Source organism: Vulpes lagopus, chromosome 8, assembly GCF_018345385.1.
Source record: "Vulpes lagopus strain Blue_001 chromosome 8, ASM1834538v1, whole genome shotgun sequence".
In the NCBI taxonomy this organism is placed as follows: domain Eukaryota; kingdom Metazoa; phylum Chordata; class Mammalia; order Carnivora; family Canidae; genus Vulpes; species Vulpes lagopus.
In genome coordinates this window covers 120,368,961-120,388,534 of record NC_054831.1, presented here as the reverse complement: position 1 = coordinate 120,388,534, position 19,574 = coordinate 120,368,961, and the positions used below count along the sequence as shown (strand labels likewise).

Here is a 19,574-nt window from a genome sequence, read left to right as displayed (position 1 = left end):
TCTCTCTCTGTCAAATAAATAAAATCTTAAAAAATAAGATTTCATTGAGGTATAATATGCTTAAAGAAAAGTGTACACCTAGTAAGTATATATAATTTTATTGATTTTAATAAATTAAACATATCTGTGAAATAACCAGCACTGCTCAGATCAAGAAATAGAACATTAGCAGCATCCCAAACATCCCAGTCTGTACCCATCTCGGCGCTCCCAGAGCAATCTCTATCCTGACTTCTAAAGCGTGAATTCATTTTGTGTGTTTTTGAACTTTGTATAAATGGAATCATACAGTGTGTGCTCTTTGGTGTGTGACATCTTCCTCTCAACTTTATGTTTATAAGATTCATCCATATTATATCATATTCTACTGGTTGAGTAAACCACAATGTGTTTATCCGTTCTGCTATTGATAGATTTTTGGGTTGTTTCCAGTGTTGAGCTATTATGAATAGTGCTGCTAAGAACATTCTAGGGCATGTCTGGGGGCCAGTGTATGGATGCATTTCTGGGGTGGGGGTACATACGTAGGAGTGGAATTGCTGCCTGGCAAACTTTCAGCTTTGGTAGATGCTGCCAAACAGTTTCCCAAACTGGTGGTACTAATTTCAGCCCCCAGTGGGGGTGTGTGGGAGACTCGCTACTATGCGTTCTCATCAATGCCTTGACACCAGCATTTTCAAGCTTGAAATTCTGGTGTCGTTTTTGTTCTGTGTCTGCGCCTTGACTCTGCTCAACATGGTGCTGAGCACGAGCATCCCAGAGATGGGTCTGACCTGACCCAGCTCTGGCTGAGCTCCCAGCAGGTCGCTGAGACAGCCACCTCAAGGATGACCACAATCCAGGAAGAGTGTTTAAGAGCCTGCCCAGATTCCTCTGGGAGCTCAAAAGAATGACATCTGCTGGGAGGGTTGGGGAGGCTCCACTGAGCATGTGAGCAAGTATGAGTGTGTGGGGCTTTGAAGGATTTGTGTGGATATCCAGGAGGCAAGAACATTCTTGGATTAAGCTCTGAGCATCACCTTTGTCCTCTGCCCAGCTCAGTGACTACCCTTTCCCTCCCCTCCTTTCCGAGGCCCATCACATTTCGCCACAGCTCCTGCCACAGACTTCTCCCCAGCTCCTCCTTGTCGGTGGGGTGGCATGTCTCTCTGTCCCCCAGCCTCTGTCAGGTGTAGACATGGCCAGATACCCCAGGCCCCCTCTTCCCCTCCTCTTGGTCCTGGGCTCCCTTCCCGGGCTCTGATGGGGCACCTGGCTGCTCTCTCCCCAGTGCGGGCACAGGCCGTACAGGCTGCTACATTGTTCTGGATGTGATGCTGGACATGGCTGAGTGTGAGGGCGTTGTGGACATTTACAACTGTGTGAAGACCCTCTGCTCCCGGCGTGTCAACATGATCCAGACGGAGGTAGGGGACACAGCCCTCCCTCCCTGCCTGCTCAGAGGACTTGGGCCCCTCACGGACGAACTCAAAGCTGGTGGAGTGTGTCAGAGGGGTGTCCTTAGAGCTGAGATCCAGGAGGTTGGCCTGCCAACCTCTGAGGGTCTTCGCAGAGTCAGCTCCACTGTGTTCAGTTGGGTGAGGTCAAACAGCATTGGGCCAAGGTCATAGGTTCTGCTGGTGAGGTCTACTGCTGTTTGTATCCTCATTAGATGTGTGATTCTGGGGGGCACCTGGGTGGCTCAGTGGCACCTTTGGCTCAGGTCATGATCCTGGAGTCCCGGGATTGGGTCCCACAACATTGGGCTCCCTACAGGAAGCCTGTTTCTCTCTCTGCCTATGTCTCTGCCTCTTTCTATGTCTCTCTCATGAATAAATATATAAAATTAAAAAAAAAAAGATGTGTGACTCTGGGCTCTCCCCTCACCTTCAGAGCTTCTTACAGGGTATTATAGGGATGAAATATGAGGTAAGAGAACATATCTGTGAAGGTTGTTTCAAGTAGGGTTGGTCCAACCTGTAGTAACAGGTGGTTGGACTCCAGCACCCCTGCCTCAAGTTTGGCCTGATTCCTGCTGCCATCACCCCCAAATCTCTAGGTTCTAGTCCCCCTCCTAATTCCTTATATTCTCTCCTCCTGTTCCAGGAGCAGTACATCTTCATTCACGATGCAATCCTGGAGGCCTGCCTGTGCGGTGAGACCACCATCCCTGTCAGCGAGTTCAAGGCCACCTACAAGGAGATGATCCGCATTGATCCTCAGAGTAATTCCTCGCAGCTGCGGGAAGAGTTCCAGGTGGGGCAGGAGTGTGTATGTATAGCTGCGTGTGTGCGTGTTGTGAGTGTGTGTGTGTATATATATCGGGAAGTCCTTAGTGTTATAGGAGTCACTGAGAGCCAAGACAGAGAAGAACAGAGTAGGGCTGCTGGGAAGGACTTGGAGATGGTGGAGGAGGTGGTCCCTCCAAGTGGTTGAGAACCCATGCTTTGGATTCAAGGAAGCCCCAGTTCAAGTCCTGGCTCAGTGAAGAGCTGTGAGTAGCCTTGAGCACTCACATTACCTCCCCAGGCTTTGGTTTTCTTATCCAGGAAAGAAAGTCAATATTGCCCTCGTAGTGTTTGTATTCATCAGGATCCTTTTGGTCACAAGTGACAGAAATCCAGCTCAGTGACTCTTATAACTGAAAAGTCCGAGGATGGCTGGATCCAGAGGCTTAAGTGATGACGCCAAGATGTAGTCTCTGTTCATTTTTGGCTCTGCTTTCCTCTGTTTTTGGCCTCTTTCTCAGACTCATACCCTGGGCCCCAGCAGTGCCAGGCTCACGTCATCCCTACTGTTAGGAGACTGGAAAAAGGATTCCCTACAGCCCCAATAGAAGTCCTAGACCAGGTTCTCCTGGGCTAGCCGTGAGCCAGTCACTGGGGCCAGAGAGTAGGAACATATTGATTAGGGCCAGGCCTGGGTCCGAGGGTGGAGCCACTCTTAGCATGTCACATGACAGAGATGGAGGAAGTCTGGTTCTCCAGAGAAGTTCCAGAATAGTCAGTGGGCAGGCAGGGGGCCCAGATGTCCTTTTTTTTTTTTTTTTTTTTTTTTTTTAAGATTTAATCTATTTATTCATGAAAGACACACAGAGAGAGAGTCAGAGACACAGACAGAGGGAGAAGCAGGCTCCATGAAGGGAGCCTGATGTGGGGCTCAATCCCAGGACTCCAGGATCACGCCCTGGGCCGAAGGCAGGCGCCAAACCACTGAGCTACCCAGGGATCTCCCAGATGTCCTCTACACTCCAGGTTCCTTCCAGGGTTCAGCGGAATGGCACCTTCTAGATATCTGCAAAGACTGGTATCACAGAAAATGCTGCCTGTGATTTGTGGAGCTCTGTTGGGGATCATGAGAGACTGAGGTTCCCTCTTAGGGAGCCCCAAGGACAAGCAAAACAAGCTGAGACCCTATGGATCAGGCGGTAGGAAGCATGAGGTGGAGGAGATAACCTAGAGTCCCCGGTTGGCTGTGTGCCAGGTGCCCCAGACTTCGTTCTGTTCTGACAGGGCTGACCACCTCCGCCAGGTCCCCAGAGTCCACCTTTTGGAAGATGTGGGGCTTCAGGCCATGTCTCCCTGAAAGCCCCCGATGAGCTAGTAATGATCCTCACTGTGCCTTTCACATACGGAGCCTTGCATGTGCCAGGCTCAGTGCTCCGTCCTTGGCAGGATCTCACTCAATCCTCCCAACAGCCCCTCGAGGCAGGCATATTATTATCCCACCTGACAACTGATAAAATAGTGCTGAGACATACAGTCGCGTGTCTAAGGTTACACGGGGAGTGAGGAGCCAGACTGGGGTCTCCAGAGCTCTGTTCAGGGCCTACACCGTCCAGAGATGGGGAATGGGGTCCCTGCCCTCTCCCCTTTCTCTCTGAACCTCAGTTCTCCATCCATAAAATGAGGTTAACAACCCAGCTCAGTCTCCTTCTTGGGGCTGTGAGGAGGCCCAGCCAACACTGGACGTCCATACCTCCCCCACCCTGCCGACCCCACTTCTCCTTCCACTCCTTGTAGACACTGAACTCGGTCACACCACCCCTGGATGTGGAGGAGTGCAGCATCGCCCTGCTGCCCCGGAACCGAGACAAGAACCGCAGCATGGACGTCCTGCCGCCCGACCGCTGCCTGCCCTTCCTTATCTCCACCGACGGGGACCCCAACAACTACATCAATGCAGCGCTGACTGACGTGAGGGCTTGGGGTGGGCTGGGCTCTGGGACTCCCTCAGGCAGCAGGCAGCAGGATTGGGGAGGCTCAGGAGCCAGGGGCAGCGCCGACGGTTCGGTCGGGACCAGGTTGGAATGAGGTTGGGACGGAGAGCAGAGTCAGTGCCTGTCACTGGTCTGGGGCCCTGGGTTGGGGTCTCAGACCCTTCATCCATGGAATTGGAAGGGACTTGGGGATGTATTTATTCGAAAATATTTATTGAGCCCCTACAGTGTGCTGAGTGCAGGCCATACCCCCAAATCTCTGTTTTCCTGAGCCTGGTATGTGGGTAATGGGTTGGGACAGTCAGTAAACAAAGATACAGTAGCATGTCAGATGCTGGTAATTTCTACAAAAAGCAACCAGGCAGAAGAAATATATACTGAGCTTTGGAGTGTGAATATGGCTGTTTTTGGTGAAGTGGTAAGGAGGCCTCTTTTTTGACATCTCTTTCAGGAGGTAACTGTTAAAGAGCCAAAAGGAAGGAGGGGGAGAATTGTGTAAACATTTGGAAATTTGTTCTAGGTGACAGGAATAGCAGGTGCTAAGGCCCTGAGGCAGAGAACAAGCTTGGGCAGCCTCTATCATGCACAAGTCCTCATCGCCACACATTTGGGAACCTTTAATATTTAGTTCCAGGGGCCGTGGGCTTGGGTACCAGTGGCCTGATGGGGCTGTGTACCCTGTCAATTCAGGCCTCAGTGAGCTAGCCAAGCTCTGAAATGGATCCCTGGAGGCAGCCTGGCCCTGAGGGGAGAGCTGTCCAGCTCAGGGTGGGCAGAGGGGATGACAGCTCTGGCGGGGTGGTGGGCAAGCCCCACTAAGACCTGGTTTCCCTGCAGAGCTACACGCGGAGCGCAGCCTTCATCGTGACCTTGCACCCGTTGCAGAGCACCACGCCTGACTTCTGGCGGCTGGTCTACGACTACGGGTGCACCTCCATTGTCATGCTCAACCAGCTGCACCAGTCCAACACTGCCTGGGTGAGGACTCTGCTGCCCAGGGCCTGGTGGGCTCAAGGGCATGTCCCAGGCAAGGCCCAGGGTTGGATCCCAGTCGTGCCACCTATTTATTGAGTGACTTTGGATGGTCCCATTCCCTCCCAGAGCCTTGGTTTTCTCATCTGTAGAAGGAAGCTGTCAGATTGGAGGGAAATAGCTGCTTTCTATTGAGCGCCTGCTGTATGCCCAGGACTCTGCTTTGCACTTATGGGCTTTGGGTGAAAAGATTGAGACCTACATATCTGGGAAGTGGCAAGACTATGCCCCTCCCCTAGGCTGCCTTCTTCCAGAGCCCGGGGACTCACTGCCTGCTGTGGGGGTCATTGAGGCTGAGCAAAATTCCAACCTTCTTACTTTTTGACTGATTTTGGGTAAGTTCATTTGCCTCTTTGAGCCTCAGTGTTTTTCCTGCCCAGCACATAGTAGCTGCTAAGTGCATGGCAGGGATGAAGATAATGAAGTTGCTGCTGAGGTTGCTCTAGACACTGGCTCCGTGGCCTCTGCTTGAGGGCTGCCCCAGTTTCCTTTTGGGGCTCCCAAAGCTGGCGCTTCCAGGAAGTGCAGATTTTCAGCCTTCCAGTCCCACGTGGCCATATCCCTTAGATCTCTGGGCCTCCCTTCAATTCCCTGTCCTCGGCAGCCAGGAAGAGTTGCTGTAAAATGAGCCTGACAGTCTCTTGGAGGCTGAGAAGACTTGCTAACTGGGCTCTTTATGAGTCAGGCACATGGTATAAATGACAGGACTGCTGGCTAATGGGCTCTTGCCCTGGGCAGGGATCTGTGGGGCATCCCGTGTGGGAAGAACTGGCCCTTGCTAAAGTGGAGGGGAAGGACCTAGAGGGAGGCTCATACAGATGTCATTCAGTGGTCCCCATATGCTCCTTCATTCAGCTACCTTTCTTCACTGGCCACTCCCTGCCAGGTGCTGCAGTAGGCAATGGGGAGACAGAAGAAGAAACACACCACCCCTCTTAGATCTCATGGTCCAAGGGGAAGTAGGGTGCAAAAACCGATAGTGATGGCACAGAGGGAAGGAGCTATCATGGAGCTGGCACTGGGATGCAGAGAAGCCTGGGGATAGTGTAGCAGGGAAGGCTTCTGGAGGAGGTAATATTTGAGCTGAGATGTGTAGGGAGGGTAGAGTTAACTAGGTGAAGATAGGGGGGATGAATGAACCATGGAGGGGAGGAATGATCCATGTGCAAAGGCCCGAACACGAAGAATTGCCAGGACCCTAGGCAAAAAGAAGGTAGTGCCCTCTTTGTGGGCATGGTCAGAGAGGGAAGCGGGTGGAGCATGGAGTCATCTGGGAGGAGCTTGGGGACTATTTCACAAATGGAGAAACGGAGGGCCCAGAGGAAGAAAGAGTCTTGCCTGGACTCCAGGCAGAGTTGAGACTGGAAGCTGAGGCTGTGGACCTACTGGCCTGGAGGATGTGCATCTGTATATGTGTGGGGTACCTCCTTCATCCCTCCACTGTCCAGTCTGGCCCAGAGGGGAGGGTGCATGTGGGACCCTGACTCCATGGTGGGGTCCTAAGGCAGGAGTAGGGGTTCTGAGCTGTGTTTACAGCATCGGGAACACCCACCTCTGTGAGCTGATGTTGGAGAGCAAGGCAGTGAGAGAGAAGGCTGGGGGCAGGGGTGATGGGGTTAGTGGGGGTGATCCAAGGGTTATCCCTGGAAGAAGGCAGCCTCATGCAGGTGTGTGCATGCGTGAATGCATGTTTAGTGTAGCTATGGAGCCACACAGCCAGGATTGTCAGTGTACCTGTGAAGGTTTGTCTCTGCTGACCTGAGCAGGTCAATGCAGAATGCGTTGGAGCAGGTGAGCTCTGCATTCTCATGGGGGAGTGGCGGGACTGGACAGGGGACTCTGCAGGTGGGTTGGGAGTGAATGGGTCAGGCTGTGTGGGAGCCCAGGGCCAGTGTGGGGTGGGTAGGAGCAGCAGCTTCCCTGGCCTGGCTCTGCTCAGCTCTCCCCTCTCTATCTATACTCCTAGCCGTGCCTGCAGTACTGGCCAGAGCCCGGCCGGCAGCAGTATGGCCTCATGGAGGTGGAATTCGTGTCGGGCTCCGTGGATGAAGACTTGGTGGCCCGTGTCTTCCGGGTGCAGAACGTCTCTCGGGTGAGCAATCTGGGCACCCTGTGCTGAGAACCTAGGTAGTGGCTGGGGTATCAGCCTCATTAGACCCTCTTGAGGTCAGCATGGGGCCCAGTAACCCCGGGACTCACATCCTCCCTGGCTGGCTGCCTGTGCCTCAGCTGCAGGAGGGGCACCTGCTGGTGCGGCACTTCCAGTTCCTGCGCTGGTCTGCGTACCGGGACACACCTGACTCCAAGAAAGCCTTCCTGCACCTGCTGGCTGAGGTGGACCGGTGGCAGGCGGAGAGCGGGGATGGGCGGACCGTTGTGCACTGCCTGTGAGTGCGGGCCGGTGGCAGGGTGGGAGGGCGGGGGCTGGGGGCAGAGGCTGGGTCTGAGAGAGGGCTGCCAGGTGGGCCCTGAACACCACCCCTTGGGGCCTCTAGATGGCTGTGGCCTGGATGCTGCGCAGCCAAGCGGGGATGGCCCTATCTTCCCTGGAGGAATCCGGTCAGCTTCCAGGGTATAGACTCAACCCTGAACAACTGCCCAGCACCTTCTATGTGCTGTTTGACTTTGCCAATTGAATTAGAGTCCTGTCAGAATTGTTTACTGCATGAGACAGTAGCATACTTGAAGCCAAAAGAATTCCAGTCTTTGTTCATGCATGCATGCATGCAGCCTTGTTCATTCATTCCTTCACTTGCCCCATTCATAAATTCATGTGTTCACTCCTGTCGGGGTGCAGTTGCTCCTTTGACCCCCACTTTCTCAGCGCCTACCGACCCTTCCAGTGCCAGCCCAGGCATACTGGGTACAAGGATAGGGAGCTGAGTCTGGTGGGGCCTGGCCCTCCAGGGGCCTTTGGTCCTAGTGGGAGAGACCCCTCAAAATGGGGGCTGAGGGCCTAGGCCATCCCCCATCTCCCAAGGGGAACCCCATACCCTGATGTCACAGGGAACAGAGGAGGGAGAGGAGACAGGGGATAGGAAGTGTCTCTGTATGTTTGGCTGCCGGTTTGCCTCGGAGTGTGAGTGTGTGCGTGTATTTTCACCACGCGTCTGTGTTGCTGGGGGTGACTGGTGTTTGGGGTATTCATTTTCCATCCTGCTCTCTGGGGTTTGCTTGCTGCTCTGCTGCCCTCCTTCGTCTGTGTCTTTGTCTCAGTGGCATTCTCTCGGAGTGTATCTAGCCTCCTTTCCCTCAGAACCTGTTGTCTTTCTCCTAGAGGCTGGCTCCCTAGCTGCCTCCAGGCTTAGGCTTAGGAGGCCAGTCCTAGTGACTGAGCTCCCAGACCCCACCCTACTGGGTTCCCTTGGCCCCTCCCCTCCCTTCTGGGCTCCCTGACCCCACCCTCCTGGGTTCCCTAGGCCCCACCCCTCCCTTCTGGGGCTCCCTGCCCTTCCCTCCTGGGTTCCCGACCTCTCCCCTCACCTCTGGGCTCCCTGATCTCTCTCTCCTATGTTTCCTAAGCCCCGCCCCTCCCGTCTGGGGTTCCCTGGCTCTGCTCCTCACCTCTGGGCTCCTCGTCCCTGACCCTCCTCCTTCTTGCTTCCCTGGTCACTTTTGATGTTCCAGCCCCAGGCCAACCCCTCCTGAGCCCCACCACAAGCCTTCTGTGTGTCTCATTTAGAAACGGGGGCGGCCGCAGTGGTACCTTCTGCGCCTGTGCCACAGTCCTGGAGATGATCCGCTGCCACAACCTGGTGGACGTTTTCTTTGCTGCCAAAACACTTAGGAACTACAAGCCCAATATGGTGGAAACCCTGGTGAGAGACCATGTCCCCTTCCCAACCACTTCCAGCTTCCCAGGCCAGGTCCAGCCAGGTCCCTCGGCACCGCTGTCCTCCACCTGGCTCCCCTTTTTGGGCTTTGGGCTCTGATCTAATGGTGCCAACACAGTTATACCCATTTGACCAGGGCTCCTACTTGCCCTCTGGGCCCCCATTATCCCTTTCTGTGATACCAGAGAGGGACCAGGCTCATGATTCCTTCTCTCCCTCTCCCCAGGATCAGTACCACTTTTGCTATGATGTGGCCCTGGAGTACCTGGAGGGACTGGAGTCAAGATAGCGGGGCCCCTGGCCTGGGGCCCACATTGTGCACTCAGGGCCAGGCTCAGCACTGAGGACGAAGACCTGTGCCCCTAACTCTGCTCCACTACAGATCCTGCGGGAAAAGCACTAGGGTGGGCACTGCGCCACCTTGGTGCTCCCTTCCACTGTGGGCAGGGCCTCTCACCATGTCGGATGGGCAGGCTGTGGGCCAAGGAGGAGCTTAGCAAGACTGCAGCGTAGCCCACCTCCACAGGGTCCTACAGGCCTGTGCTGTGAGTCTGGCACTGCCTGGTAGAGTGACAGGGGCTCAGAACTGACAACTCGAGAGGACCCAGGCTCAAGCTCCTTGACTCCAGGCTCAAGCCCCAGACTCTGTCCCAGCCCTTGGCAGAGATGAGCGAGACCCTGCAGAGCCTGTGGCTGGCCAAGGTTTCCACCTAGCAGTGTGGCTTCCTCTTGACATGGATAGAGGGTGCATTGGGGCTTGGCATCTGGAATCCCACCTGGCCTGGCCCCTGAGGGTCCTGGGGAGACTGGGCACATCAGACTCGTTCTCCCCAGATGGGACTCTAGCCCCCTCCTCCACCCTGCTGCCCCCTCATCAGCCCCGGGGATATTTTGCTCATGATGCCTCCCACTATGACTTCCTTGATGTGTGCTCTGAGCTTCCGTGAACTGGGATCTGCCCATCCCTGCCCTATTCTCTGTGGGGCCCTATCCCTGCCTGACCCAATGTCTGCAGAATGAAGGCACCTCAGCCCTTCTTCCTGTAACTTTCAGGCCTCACTGGTGGGTCCTGCTCAGCCTAGGCCAGTGACAATCTGCAAGGTTGAACAATAGCCCTTGGGGTTGAGGTTCCTGTGACTCCGGGTCAGGCTGCCGCCTGAGGACGAGGCACTGCTAGATCAGGGGTGCTTCCAACTTCTACAGTTCAGAGGAAGAACATGTATTTTGGGTTGGAGGAGCAATTCCTTTTTGTTAATTTCATTATTTTTTGATGGGTGGGTGGGAAAATCTCTTTAAAATGGGGCAGGCCACACCCCCATTCCGTGCCTCAATTTCCCCATCTGTAAACTGTAGATATGACTACTGACCTACCTCGCAGGGGCTGTGGGGAGGCATAAGCTGATGTTTGTAAAGCGCTTTGTAAATAAATGTGCTCTCTGAATGCCACAGAGCAGCCTTGTGTGTGTCTGACCAGCCTGAGTGGGGCCTGCTCACCAGCTCCCAGCCCCCTAGTGCATTGGGAGGGCTCTGGGCTGGGAGGCAGAGGCCTGGGTCTGGTCAGGCCTTGGTTTTTCCATTCACGAAATGGTGGGGATGTGGACCAGAGCATGGGTCAGGGAACTTCGACCTGTAGGGACAGGTTCCAGAGATCTCTGTCTATTGCTGCCTCCACCCAGGCCTCTGAAGCAGCTCCTCAGTCAGTGGGCTTCATCCTGAGACCCCTGAGGGGCACAGAGCTGCCTCTCACCCATGGGGGCCTGGATCTGGGTTGAGCTCTTTTGGGGACAGCATGGGAGGCTCAGGCTTTGGTATCAGGTGGATGAGCCTCCCCAGCTGTGAAACCCTGGGTAAGTCAGCTCCCTCTCTGGGCCTTGGTTCCCATCTGAAAAATGGGGATGACCCTGATAGGATCAGAAGAGTCATGACTAAGTGCCTTGTATGGCACCAGGCATACGGAAAGGGTTCCATTTCTAAACACACAATAGAGACAGACACATCCAGTCCCTATGATGGTCATTCCAGCCATTCCCAGCCTCGGGCTTCTACTAGGAATGGAGTGGAGGAGGAGTGGGCTAGCTGGTAGGGATCCCAGTCACTCCTGGCTCAGTCATAAACTTGTGTCATCTTGGGCAGGACAAGTTGTGTTTCTGAGACTCAGTTTCTTCATATGGAAACTGGCTTCTTGATATATTGATTCTATTCTCACACTGACTGACCCTGTGCCTCAGGTTTTCCATGTATTCTCTGACGAATACAATCTATTCCAATGACTTTAGGATCTAACATCTTTTAATCTGAATTAAGAATTTATTATGACCCCACTTAGCTAGGGTACATGACCCCCACCCCCCAACCACACACACACACACTCTCAGTCTGAACTAACTGCTAAACCTTAACCTGATGGATCACAAGTATATGTCAGACATAGCCAAACAATAGAATGTGACTTGCTTTGACCAGTAGAAGATGGCAGAAGTGATGTCGAGTGAGTTCTGGACCTTAAGCCTCAAAGGGCATTGCAGCTTTTGCTTTTGCCCTCTTGGAACTCTTCCATGTAAGGAAGTCTATTAGCTTACCAGAAGATTTGGGGACATATGGAAGAACCAAAAGAACACATCCCATGGATGCCCCAGTACCAACTACCATACCTGCAAATGGAGCCATCTTGGGCCTTCCAGCCTTGGTGATCTCTCAGGTGAGTATAGCTGCGTGATTAAGCTTAGCAGAAACTGCCCAACCAATCCCAGACCTGGAAGAGATAATAAATTGTTCTTTCTTTTAAGCCAAAGTTTTAGGATTGTTCATTATGCAGCAAAAGCTAACTGTTACATATATGTTCTGGGCCGTGTGGATGCAGCTTTACTCTTTGCCCCATTGAGTACTGATCTCCTAAAGGGTGGGAAGTGTTTCTGCATTCATCCTGTTGTATGCATTGCTCAGCAAAAGGCTGGTCTTGTAGCTGGTGCTCTAGAAGTGTTGGCATGAGAGAGGGAAGGAAGGAGAGAGTATAAGTCTGTCTGACCATTGGCATTTTATGGCTTTTCAGAGGAACTGGGAAGGCAGGCTGTGTATTAGGAGGAAGGCCAGCTCCGGAATAAGCCAAGGTCCCACCCCTCACTCTACATATCCACCAGCCGGTGACCTTGCGGCCATTCAGAACCACCCCAGGCTCAGTTTCCTAATCTAGACAACATAACAATCCCTACTTGCAGAAAGTCTAGAGTTCAAATGTTTAAAGAACTAGCATAGTCCAGTGGTGACCCGACTGGCCCTCAGTAAATGCCATCACATGATCCCAAAGTCTCCGGCTGGTAAACACGGTCCACACGACCTTCCGTTCAGCACCCTTACCTTCTACTTAATCCATACGACAGCTCTTTGAGGTAGGGACACCACCCTTCATTCTGGGGACGAGGACACGGAGGCAGGAGAAGGCACCTGACTCATTCGGGGTCTCCGCTGTTACACAGCAGCGTGGGGCTCCGGTTTGCCCCCATGTTAAGCTGACTCCAAAGGCCTCCAACTGCTCTGCTCCGTGGCCGGTCTGGGTGGTGTTGACAGCTGGAGGATCCCTTGATGTGACACCAGATGGCTGGTGTGTGGCCCGGGCGCTGATTTGTGTCAGAGGTGGTGGCCTCTCGGACAAGGCAGCCGGTAGGACAGGAAGACGAATGGCCCAGGCTGGCTCTGCCCAGGGCCGCAGGCCTTGCAGGTGTGGGGAGTAGAAGCCCCCACCCACCCAGATCCCCACAGAAAGGGTTTCTAGAAGTGCAGACGGGCCGGCTGTCTGCTGCCAGAAGCTGAATTTGCTTCTTATGTCATCATAAATCCGGCCAGAGGAGCCGGCCGAGGCAATGATTACTCCTCACGCCCTCTCCGGCGGCCCCTGACCGGGACACGTCCTACATCCTGGGCACCCGGGAGAGGAGCCGTGGCTTTGATGGATGTGGAGGCTGCTCGCAAGGCCCTCACCGGGAGCCTGCCCGCACCCGGCCCCGCCAGGTCCCTGGAGGACCTGACATGCCACAGCCGGGGACCCTGCCGGAATCAGGGTGGCGATGCTGGGCCAGAGCCTACTTTGCCTTGTGGGGGGGAGCGGGGACTCTGGCGTCCAAGGCCTTGGCCTGAGGGCCTCCTCCTCGCGGGGGCTTGGAGGCAGGCCTGGCCGTCGGTGGGCCCCTGGGCCTCAGCTGAGCCGGGGGGCGGGGGGGAAGCCGCCACGGGCCGTGGGGCTCCCGGGGCCGGGGAGGTGGGTGCTGGCGTGGGGGGCAGGGAGCATGGTTTCACCAGGTGTAGGCCGGGCTACCTCTCGGCGGCGGAGGACGGGGCTTTGGACGTGGTGATGCAGCCACGCGCAGCTTTATTTGGCACCTGCCGTGCCTGGGGCGCGTGGCCAAGAGCTCTGTGGGATTGTCACGGCCGCTTCTGATGAAGCCCGTGAGCTAGGTACTCTCATCCCCGTTTTACAGATGAAGAGATGGAGGCTCAGGGAGCCTGTGACTTGCCCAAAGTCACAGAGGCACCAAGTGTCACGCAAACTGCAGCAGCCACAGTGACTGATGGGGAAAAAATAAGCCAGATCACATGACTTGCCTGCTCAGACCCTCCGGTGACCTACTGCTCTGTAAGTAAAGGCTGAGCTCCTGGCCGTGACCGCCAGGGCCCTTCCCCGCTGTGGCCTTTGCCCGTGTCCCTCCTGCCCGCTCCTCTGCTCGCTCTGGCCTCATTTCTTCTCATCACTCCGAGCTCTGTGTCTGGACGCCCTTCACCAGTGTCCGCATGGCTGGTCCTTCTGGGTGTCCGGGTCCAGCTCAGATGGCCCGTCCTTGAGGGTCCCTCCCGAAGTGGCCTCCTCGGTGTCCCACCATCCCCGTGCCCATTCCAAGTAGGGCACCATCAGTCCAACATCAGTGACATTGGAGCTGATGTGGCTCAGTGGTGCCAGGCCACTGGCCCAAGCATCTACTCTGATTCTAGTGAAATCTTGGGTGTGGTTTGGGCTTTAGTCTCCTGAGTCTGGGCACCTGTCCTGGAAGGTCCCCGGATGATACTTAGTATAGACATTGTCCTTAATCTTCCCAGCAATCCTGAGAGGTAGATGTTACCAAAACCATTTGATATGAGGAAACAGGCTCCAGCGAGGGGTGAGGCACATTGCTAAAGATCACACAGCTAGGAAAGAACCAAGATAAGATTAGAACCCATGTCACTTGACTCCAAAACCTTTGTTCCTTAACCATCGCAGAAGTACTGGCAAATCTGAATCTGAACCACATTAATGATTGTAATTTGTCTTGTCGATGAGTCAGTCTGCTTTCTCAACACTCACGCTGGCTGCAGACTGGCTTAGCGGAGGCTCACAGTCAAACAGCCTCCCAGACTCAGTGGCAGGCACCGAGTTGGTCCGCAGAAAATACTGTCGAATGAGTGTCTAAGCGTCTGTTGAATCTGCAGGTGGTGGGGGTGGCCTGAGTCAGCGGGAGCCACTGAGTTGAGAAAGCCTCTTCAAGAAAAATGGAATGCATCTGAACTTACTTCCTACTTATTCCCAGAGGTGGGCAGAGGGAACCTGTCCAGGAATTTTATTTTCTGTTCAGCTGAAAGCTGAACAATGGGGCTTTCTCAAGCTGTGTTTATTTATGTGACTGCATTCTCTTTCTGAAGACAGCTGAGGACAGATTTCTCTCTCTAGGGCTCCAGTCCCTGCCTGCTCCCCAGCCCCCACCACAGGCAGACACACCCCCTGCTCCTCTAGCTGCTTTCCCTAACAGATCCTTTGCTCCCTTCTATGTTTGCCTTTACCCCGTGGTGATTCCTGATTTATTATCTCTGAGCTCCGAATCCACCCTTCTTTGCCCTGCTCTGTGATACTGGAGCTGGACCCTGTAAACGGTTGTCTTTTGCCAGCTGGAGCAGTGCGAGGCTTTGTCAGTAGAGGGTGCTAGAGGGACACTCTAAGGTGATCACAGCACCAAGGCACTTCCCTTCCAAGTTCTGGTCCTCCTTCCTTCCTTTTTTTTTTTTTTTGGAAAACCCAAAAAACTCAGCACAGGAGCAAAGATCTGAGTGGCCCTTGTGGCCCAGCTCCAGATGTACCCTCAGCCCCCACTCTTCATTTCTAGAGACCAGTGTTAACCCACACTCTCTGGCAAAGGTTCTTACCTTCTTAGAGGCTGAATGTTCTCGTGGTCACCACTCCCTCATTGAAAAGGTCTGAATGTCCGTCTTGGGAGAGACCTTCTCCTCAGTCTTCAGTTCATTTGTTATTCACTCTCCCTCAGCCTAGACATAGTAGTTGCTTCCTCCCTCCCCTTCCCAGAACATTCTTTCTTCTAGATGCTTCTTTCTTGCTGCTTTGGGGTCCCTTTGATTTTACTTAACTACCTCTTGCTATTAATAATACTTTATATGAAAGTTTCCATGTTCAAAGTATGGGTTATGAATTCTGTCTCCTGACCGGGTCATAACTGATCTAGATAGAATTTGAAGTATGAGTAGTCCCAGGAAGCAGACCCTCTGACGTAGGATTTTGATTGGTTTTGTTGTGTCTTTGGGCTGGAACACAGTGCTGAGTTCATTGTCAATGGGACATGGGATGCTAGTAATCCACAGCATAGTGACATCATAATTATATGATCACCTGTGATAGATTTTGATGCAGTGCCAATGGAGGCAAGTGTCTTGGGAGCCCAGGGGACCACTACACTTGACTATCACATCAGTAATTATGACTGCAGGGACTGTGCATAGGGTGGATTCTTGAGTGCACCAGGGCACTTCCTAGGAAGAAAATGATAAGTTTGGGTCATTTAATTCTTAGCTCAAATCATGGTTTGAGAATCATATAGTTTCCATGGCATCCTTACAAGAATCTCTTATTTCATGTAGCCACAGGTCTGATATTGATGAAAATCAAACATAAATTTCAATTGTGTGGGTCAAAGAATTTAAACATCAGTTAAGTTTACAGCATCACCAGTTTTATCACATGAGAATTGGGGCACAAATAAGAAAGAATGGGATTCCTGAAACTTGAGATAGAGACATCTGGTTGGACTCAGATGAAATGGAGAATTACTCTGAGCCTCCTTTTATCAGTGGAAAGAACTTGCCCTCTTGTATCTGAGGAGATTAGTTTTCTTTTGTTTGAAAACCCTGTGAGGGGTGCCTGGGTGGCTCAGGCAGTTAAATGTCCCACACTTGATTTTGACTCAGGTCACGATCTCAGGGTTGTGGGATTGAGCCTTGTGTTAGGCTCCTGGGAGTCTGCTTCTCTCTCTCTCTCTTCCCCTCTCCACCTGGCCTTTCCCCTGCTTATGCTCGCTCTCTCTCTCTAATGAATAAATAGATTAAAAAAAAAAGATTTTATTTATTTATTTATTCAAGAGAGAGAGGGAGAGAGAGAGAGAGAGAGAGGCAGAGACACAGGCAGAGGGAGAAGCAGGCTCCAGGCAGGGAGCCCGATGTGGGACTCGATCCTGGGACCCCAGGATCACGCCCTGGGCCGAAGGCAGGCGCTAAACCGCTGAGCCACCTGGGGATCCCCTGAATAAATAGATCTTAAAAAAAAAAAAGAAAACCATGTGATAACCTTCCATGGGGTGGGTGCCTTGAAGGGGGTTAAGCATTCTCCTCAAGACATGCCACAAGCACCCTTTGTTGCTGTTAGATCCATAATGATGGTCAAATCTCAACATGTTCCAAGAGGTCATGTATGTACTATCATCCAGGAGGAGATTGTTTACTCAATAGAAAAATGGCAAGATATTTGCTAATGGCAAGATATGACATAATCATGGGGAATATTTTAGAAGTTGATCCTAAGGGTGGAACATAATACTAAATCATTTTGAATTCATGGATGTGGATTTGGGATTTAATGTGTAAGCTTGTGCACCTGAAGGTGGATCCAATAACTTACTTGGTTGGTTGACTGAAACTGGACCTGAAGGTGGCTTGTGTTTAATGAATGGAGATGCCAGAGCTTCTATGGAATAATGTAGAAGAGGGAACCCAAAGGCTTACATGTGTAGGATGTTGAGGTGGATTTAACATGTGTGACCTGCACAGCCACCCCCAAACTATGTTCTATGAAATTCCCAGAAGACACTTTCCTATGGTATTGAGAAATTTATCATTGAGGGGAGAATCTATATCCTTAACATGTTCTGTAAATGTTCAGCTTTGTAGCCCAGGCATTGCCAGGAACATGTTATCATTAATATGGGCTCCCTGAATTTATGGGGATGATAGGATCCTGGAGTGGAAGAGGCTAAGTGACAGTTCTTAATAGCCAAAGACAAGGTGAGTGCATTTATCATAAAGGGCATCAGGGATGTAATAGCAATCAGAATGCCTTCGCCCATAGGGATCTTTGGTGATGACTAATTGATCAGTGTGTTTCATGGAAGGAAATAGATGGATAGCCTACTAGAGTGTTGCTTGATCTATACAGCAGAAAAACCAACCAACCAACTAACCAACCATCCAACCAACTAACCAATCAACCAACCAACCAACCAACCTCTGGGATTGGTGGGCAACACCTGAGTTGAATCACCATATTAGAGAGTTGTGGCTTCTCTTCAGTTTTCAGACCTAAGCCAATTCTCAGATCAGAGCCCTTTGATTGAGAAGGATGCTGGGCCTCCTGAAGATGTTTCCTGCAGCAGTACTGTAGGTACGTACCACAAATTCTTCTTCCAAGCCTTCACCAAAAGGACCCTTGGCTATTTACTAGAGTGACCACACTTGGGAAAAAAAGGTACACAGGCCTTTGGAGATTACTAGACACTGCTCTGAATTTATGATAATTCTTGGGGATGCAAAATAACACTGTGGCCTATGAATCAAAGTGACAATTCAGGTACTCAGGTGACAGATATTTAGCCTAAGTGTGTCCAGTGGGTCATTCCCCCAGAACACATAATTGAAGTAGACATACTTGGCAACCTGAAGAATCCCCACTTCGCATCTCTGACTCAAGAAGTGAAGACAATTATGGGAGGAAGTGCTAAATGGAAGTTTCTGAAACTTTTTCTGTCTATCATGATAGTAAAGCAAAAGCACTTCTCTGTCTGTGGGGACATTTCAAATATTGATGAAGACTGCAGTATACGGAAGTGATGATTCCTATCCCATTCTCATTTAGCTTACCTGTCTGGCCTGTGCAGAGGTTGGATGGGCTTTGGGGAATGACTAGATTACTGTACGTGTCACTGGGTGGTGATTCCAATTGCAATTGTTGTCTCAGATATGGTATCCTTAGCAAAGCAACTTAGGACAGCCCTTGGTATGTAGCCATTGACCTAGCTACTGCTGTTCCCTTCATACCAGTTGGGAAGGATCACCAAAAAACAGTTTGATTTTACCTGGAAGGACTAAGAGTATATCGTCAGAGTCTTGCTTCAGAGTGAAATCCATTCTCTTGCTTTCTGCCAGTATACAGTCCACAGATAACGTGATCATCTTGACATTCTACACAGCATCACACTGATGTACTCCACTGGCGACAAGCTGATTGCATCTGATGAATAGAAAGTAGCAACTACAATACATGTGAACAAGGAAGTGGGAAATAAGTCCCACAAAATCTCAGAGATTTGTAGTCTCAGTGAAGTTTCTGAGGGTTCAAAGGTATGGAACATGTTGAGATATCCCCTCCAAGGTGAAAGTCAAGTTGCTATACTACCTACCCTGAAAAAAGAAGCACAACACTTGGTAGGCTTTTTAGAAACTTCACATTTGTATGTGTGCTACTTTGACTCATCGGCAACATCCTCGTAAGACTGTTAATTTTGAGTGAGGACCGTAGCACAAGAAGGCTATGCAACAATTAAAGGCTTCAGTACAACTCCTTCTACCCTTGATCCTTTTGACCACTAGATCCAATGGTTCTCAAAGGTTTCATAGCAAATAAGGATGTTGTATAGAGTCTCAGACAAGACCCCAAAGGGGTACCACAGGGGAGACCTCTAGGATTTTAGAGTAAATATATTCCTTCTTATGCTCCCCACCCCTCGCCGAGAAAGAGTTTCTAGCTTGCTACTGGACTGTGGTAGAGACTGAATGCCTAACTATAGGACATCAGGTGATCATGCAGCCTGAGATTTTCACTTAGGAGTCCCTTGACACAACTAGCCATAAATTTAGCTATGTGCAGCAGCAGTCTATCATCAGGTGGGAGTGGTATAAAAGAAACCATGCTTGGACAAGTCTGGAAGGTATGAGTAAATTGTAGAAGTCAGTGATTCAGACTCCTGCTTCACTGCTTCCTATTTCTCAAATCATGCCTATGGCTTCATGAGGAGTTCCTTATAACCAGGTGACTGATGAATAAAAACTCAAGCCTCGTTTACAGATGGTGCTGCATGATATACTAGTATTACCCAAAATAGAAGACTGCAGCATTACAACTCCATCAAGGGTGATCTTGAAGGACAATGGTGAAGAAAAATCTCTTTAGTGGGCAAAACTTTAAGCAGTTGTCCATATTGGAATTAGAGCTG

At 51.6% G+C, this 19,574-nt stretch overlaps 1 protein-coding gene across 1 annotated transcript in view; it reads left to right on the top strand.

Annotated features, from left to right (window-relative positions):
* The window catches only part of PTPRU (protein tyrosine phosphatase receptor type U), a 78,360-nt gene extending 67,851 nt beyond the window's left edge, over nucleotides 1-10,509 (top strand). The window contains exons 23-30 of the mRNA XM_041767011.1: nucleotides 1,271-1,406; nucleotides 2,086-2,235; nucleotides 4,002-4,175; nucleotides 5,036-5,176; nucleotides 7,197-7,322; nucleotides 7,460-7,617; nucleotides 8,913-9,048; nucleotides 9,290-10,509. Of these exons, the coding sequence (XP_041622945.1) occupies nucleotides 1,271-1,406; nucleotides 2,086-2,235; nucleotides 4,002-4,175; nucleotides 5,036-5,176; nucleotides 7,197-7,322; nucleotides 7,460-7,617; nucleotides 8,913-9,048; nucleotides 9,290-9,352 (1,084 nt within the window). The 3' untranslated portion in view covers nucleotides 9,353-10,509. The remainder of the gene's footprint in view (nucleotides 1-1,270; nucleotides 1,407-2,085; nucleotides 2,236-4,001; nucleotides 4,176-5,035; nucleotides 5,177-7,196; nucleotides 7,323-7,459; nucleotides 7,618-8,912; nucleotides 9,049-9,289) is intronic.
* Nucleotides 10,510-19,574: the final 9,065 nt, after the last annotated feature.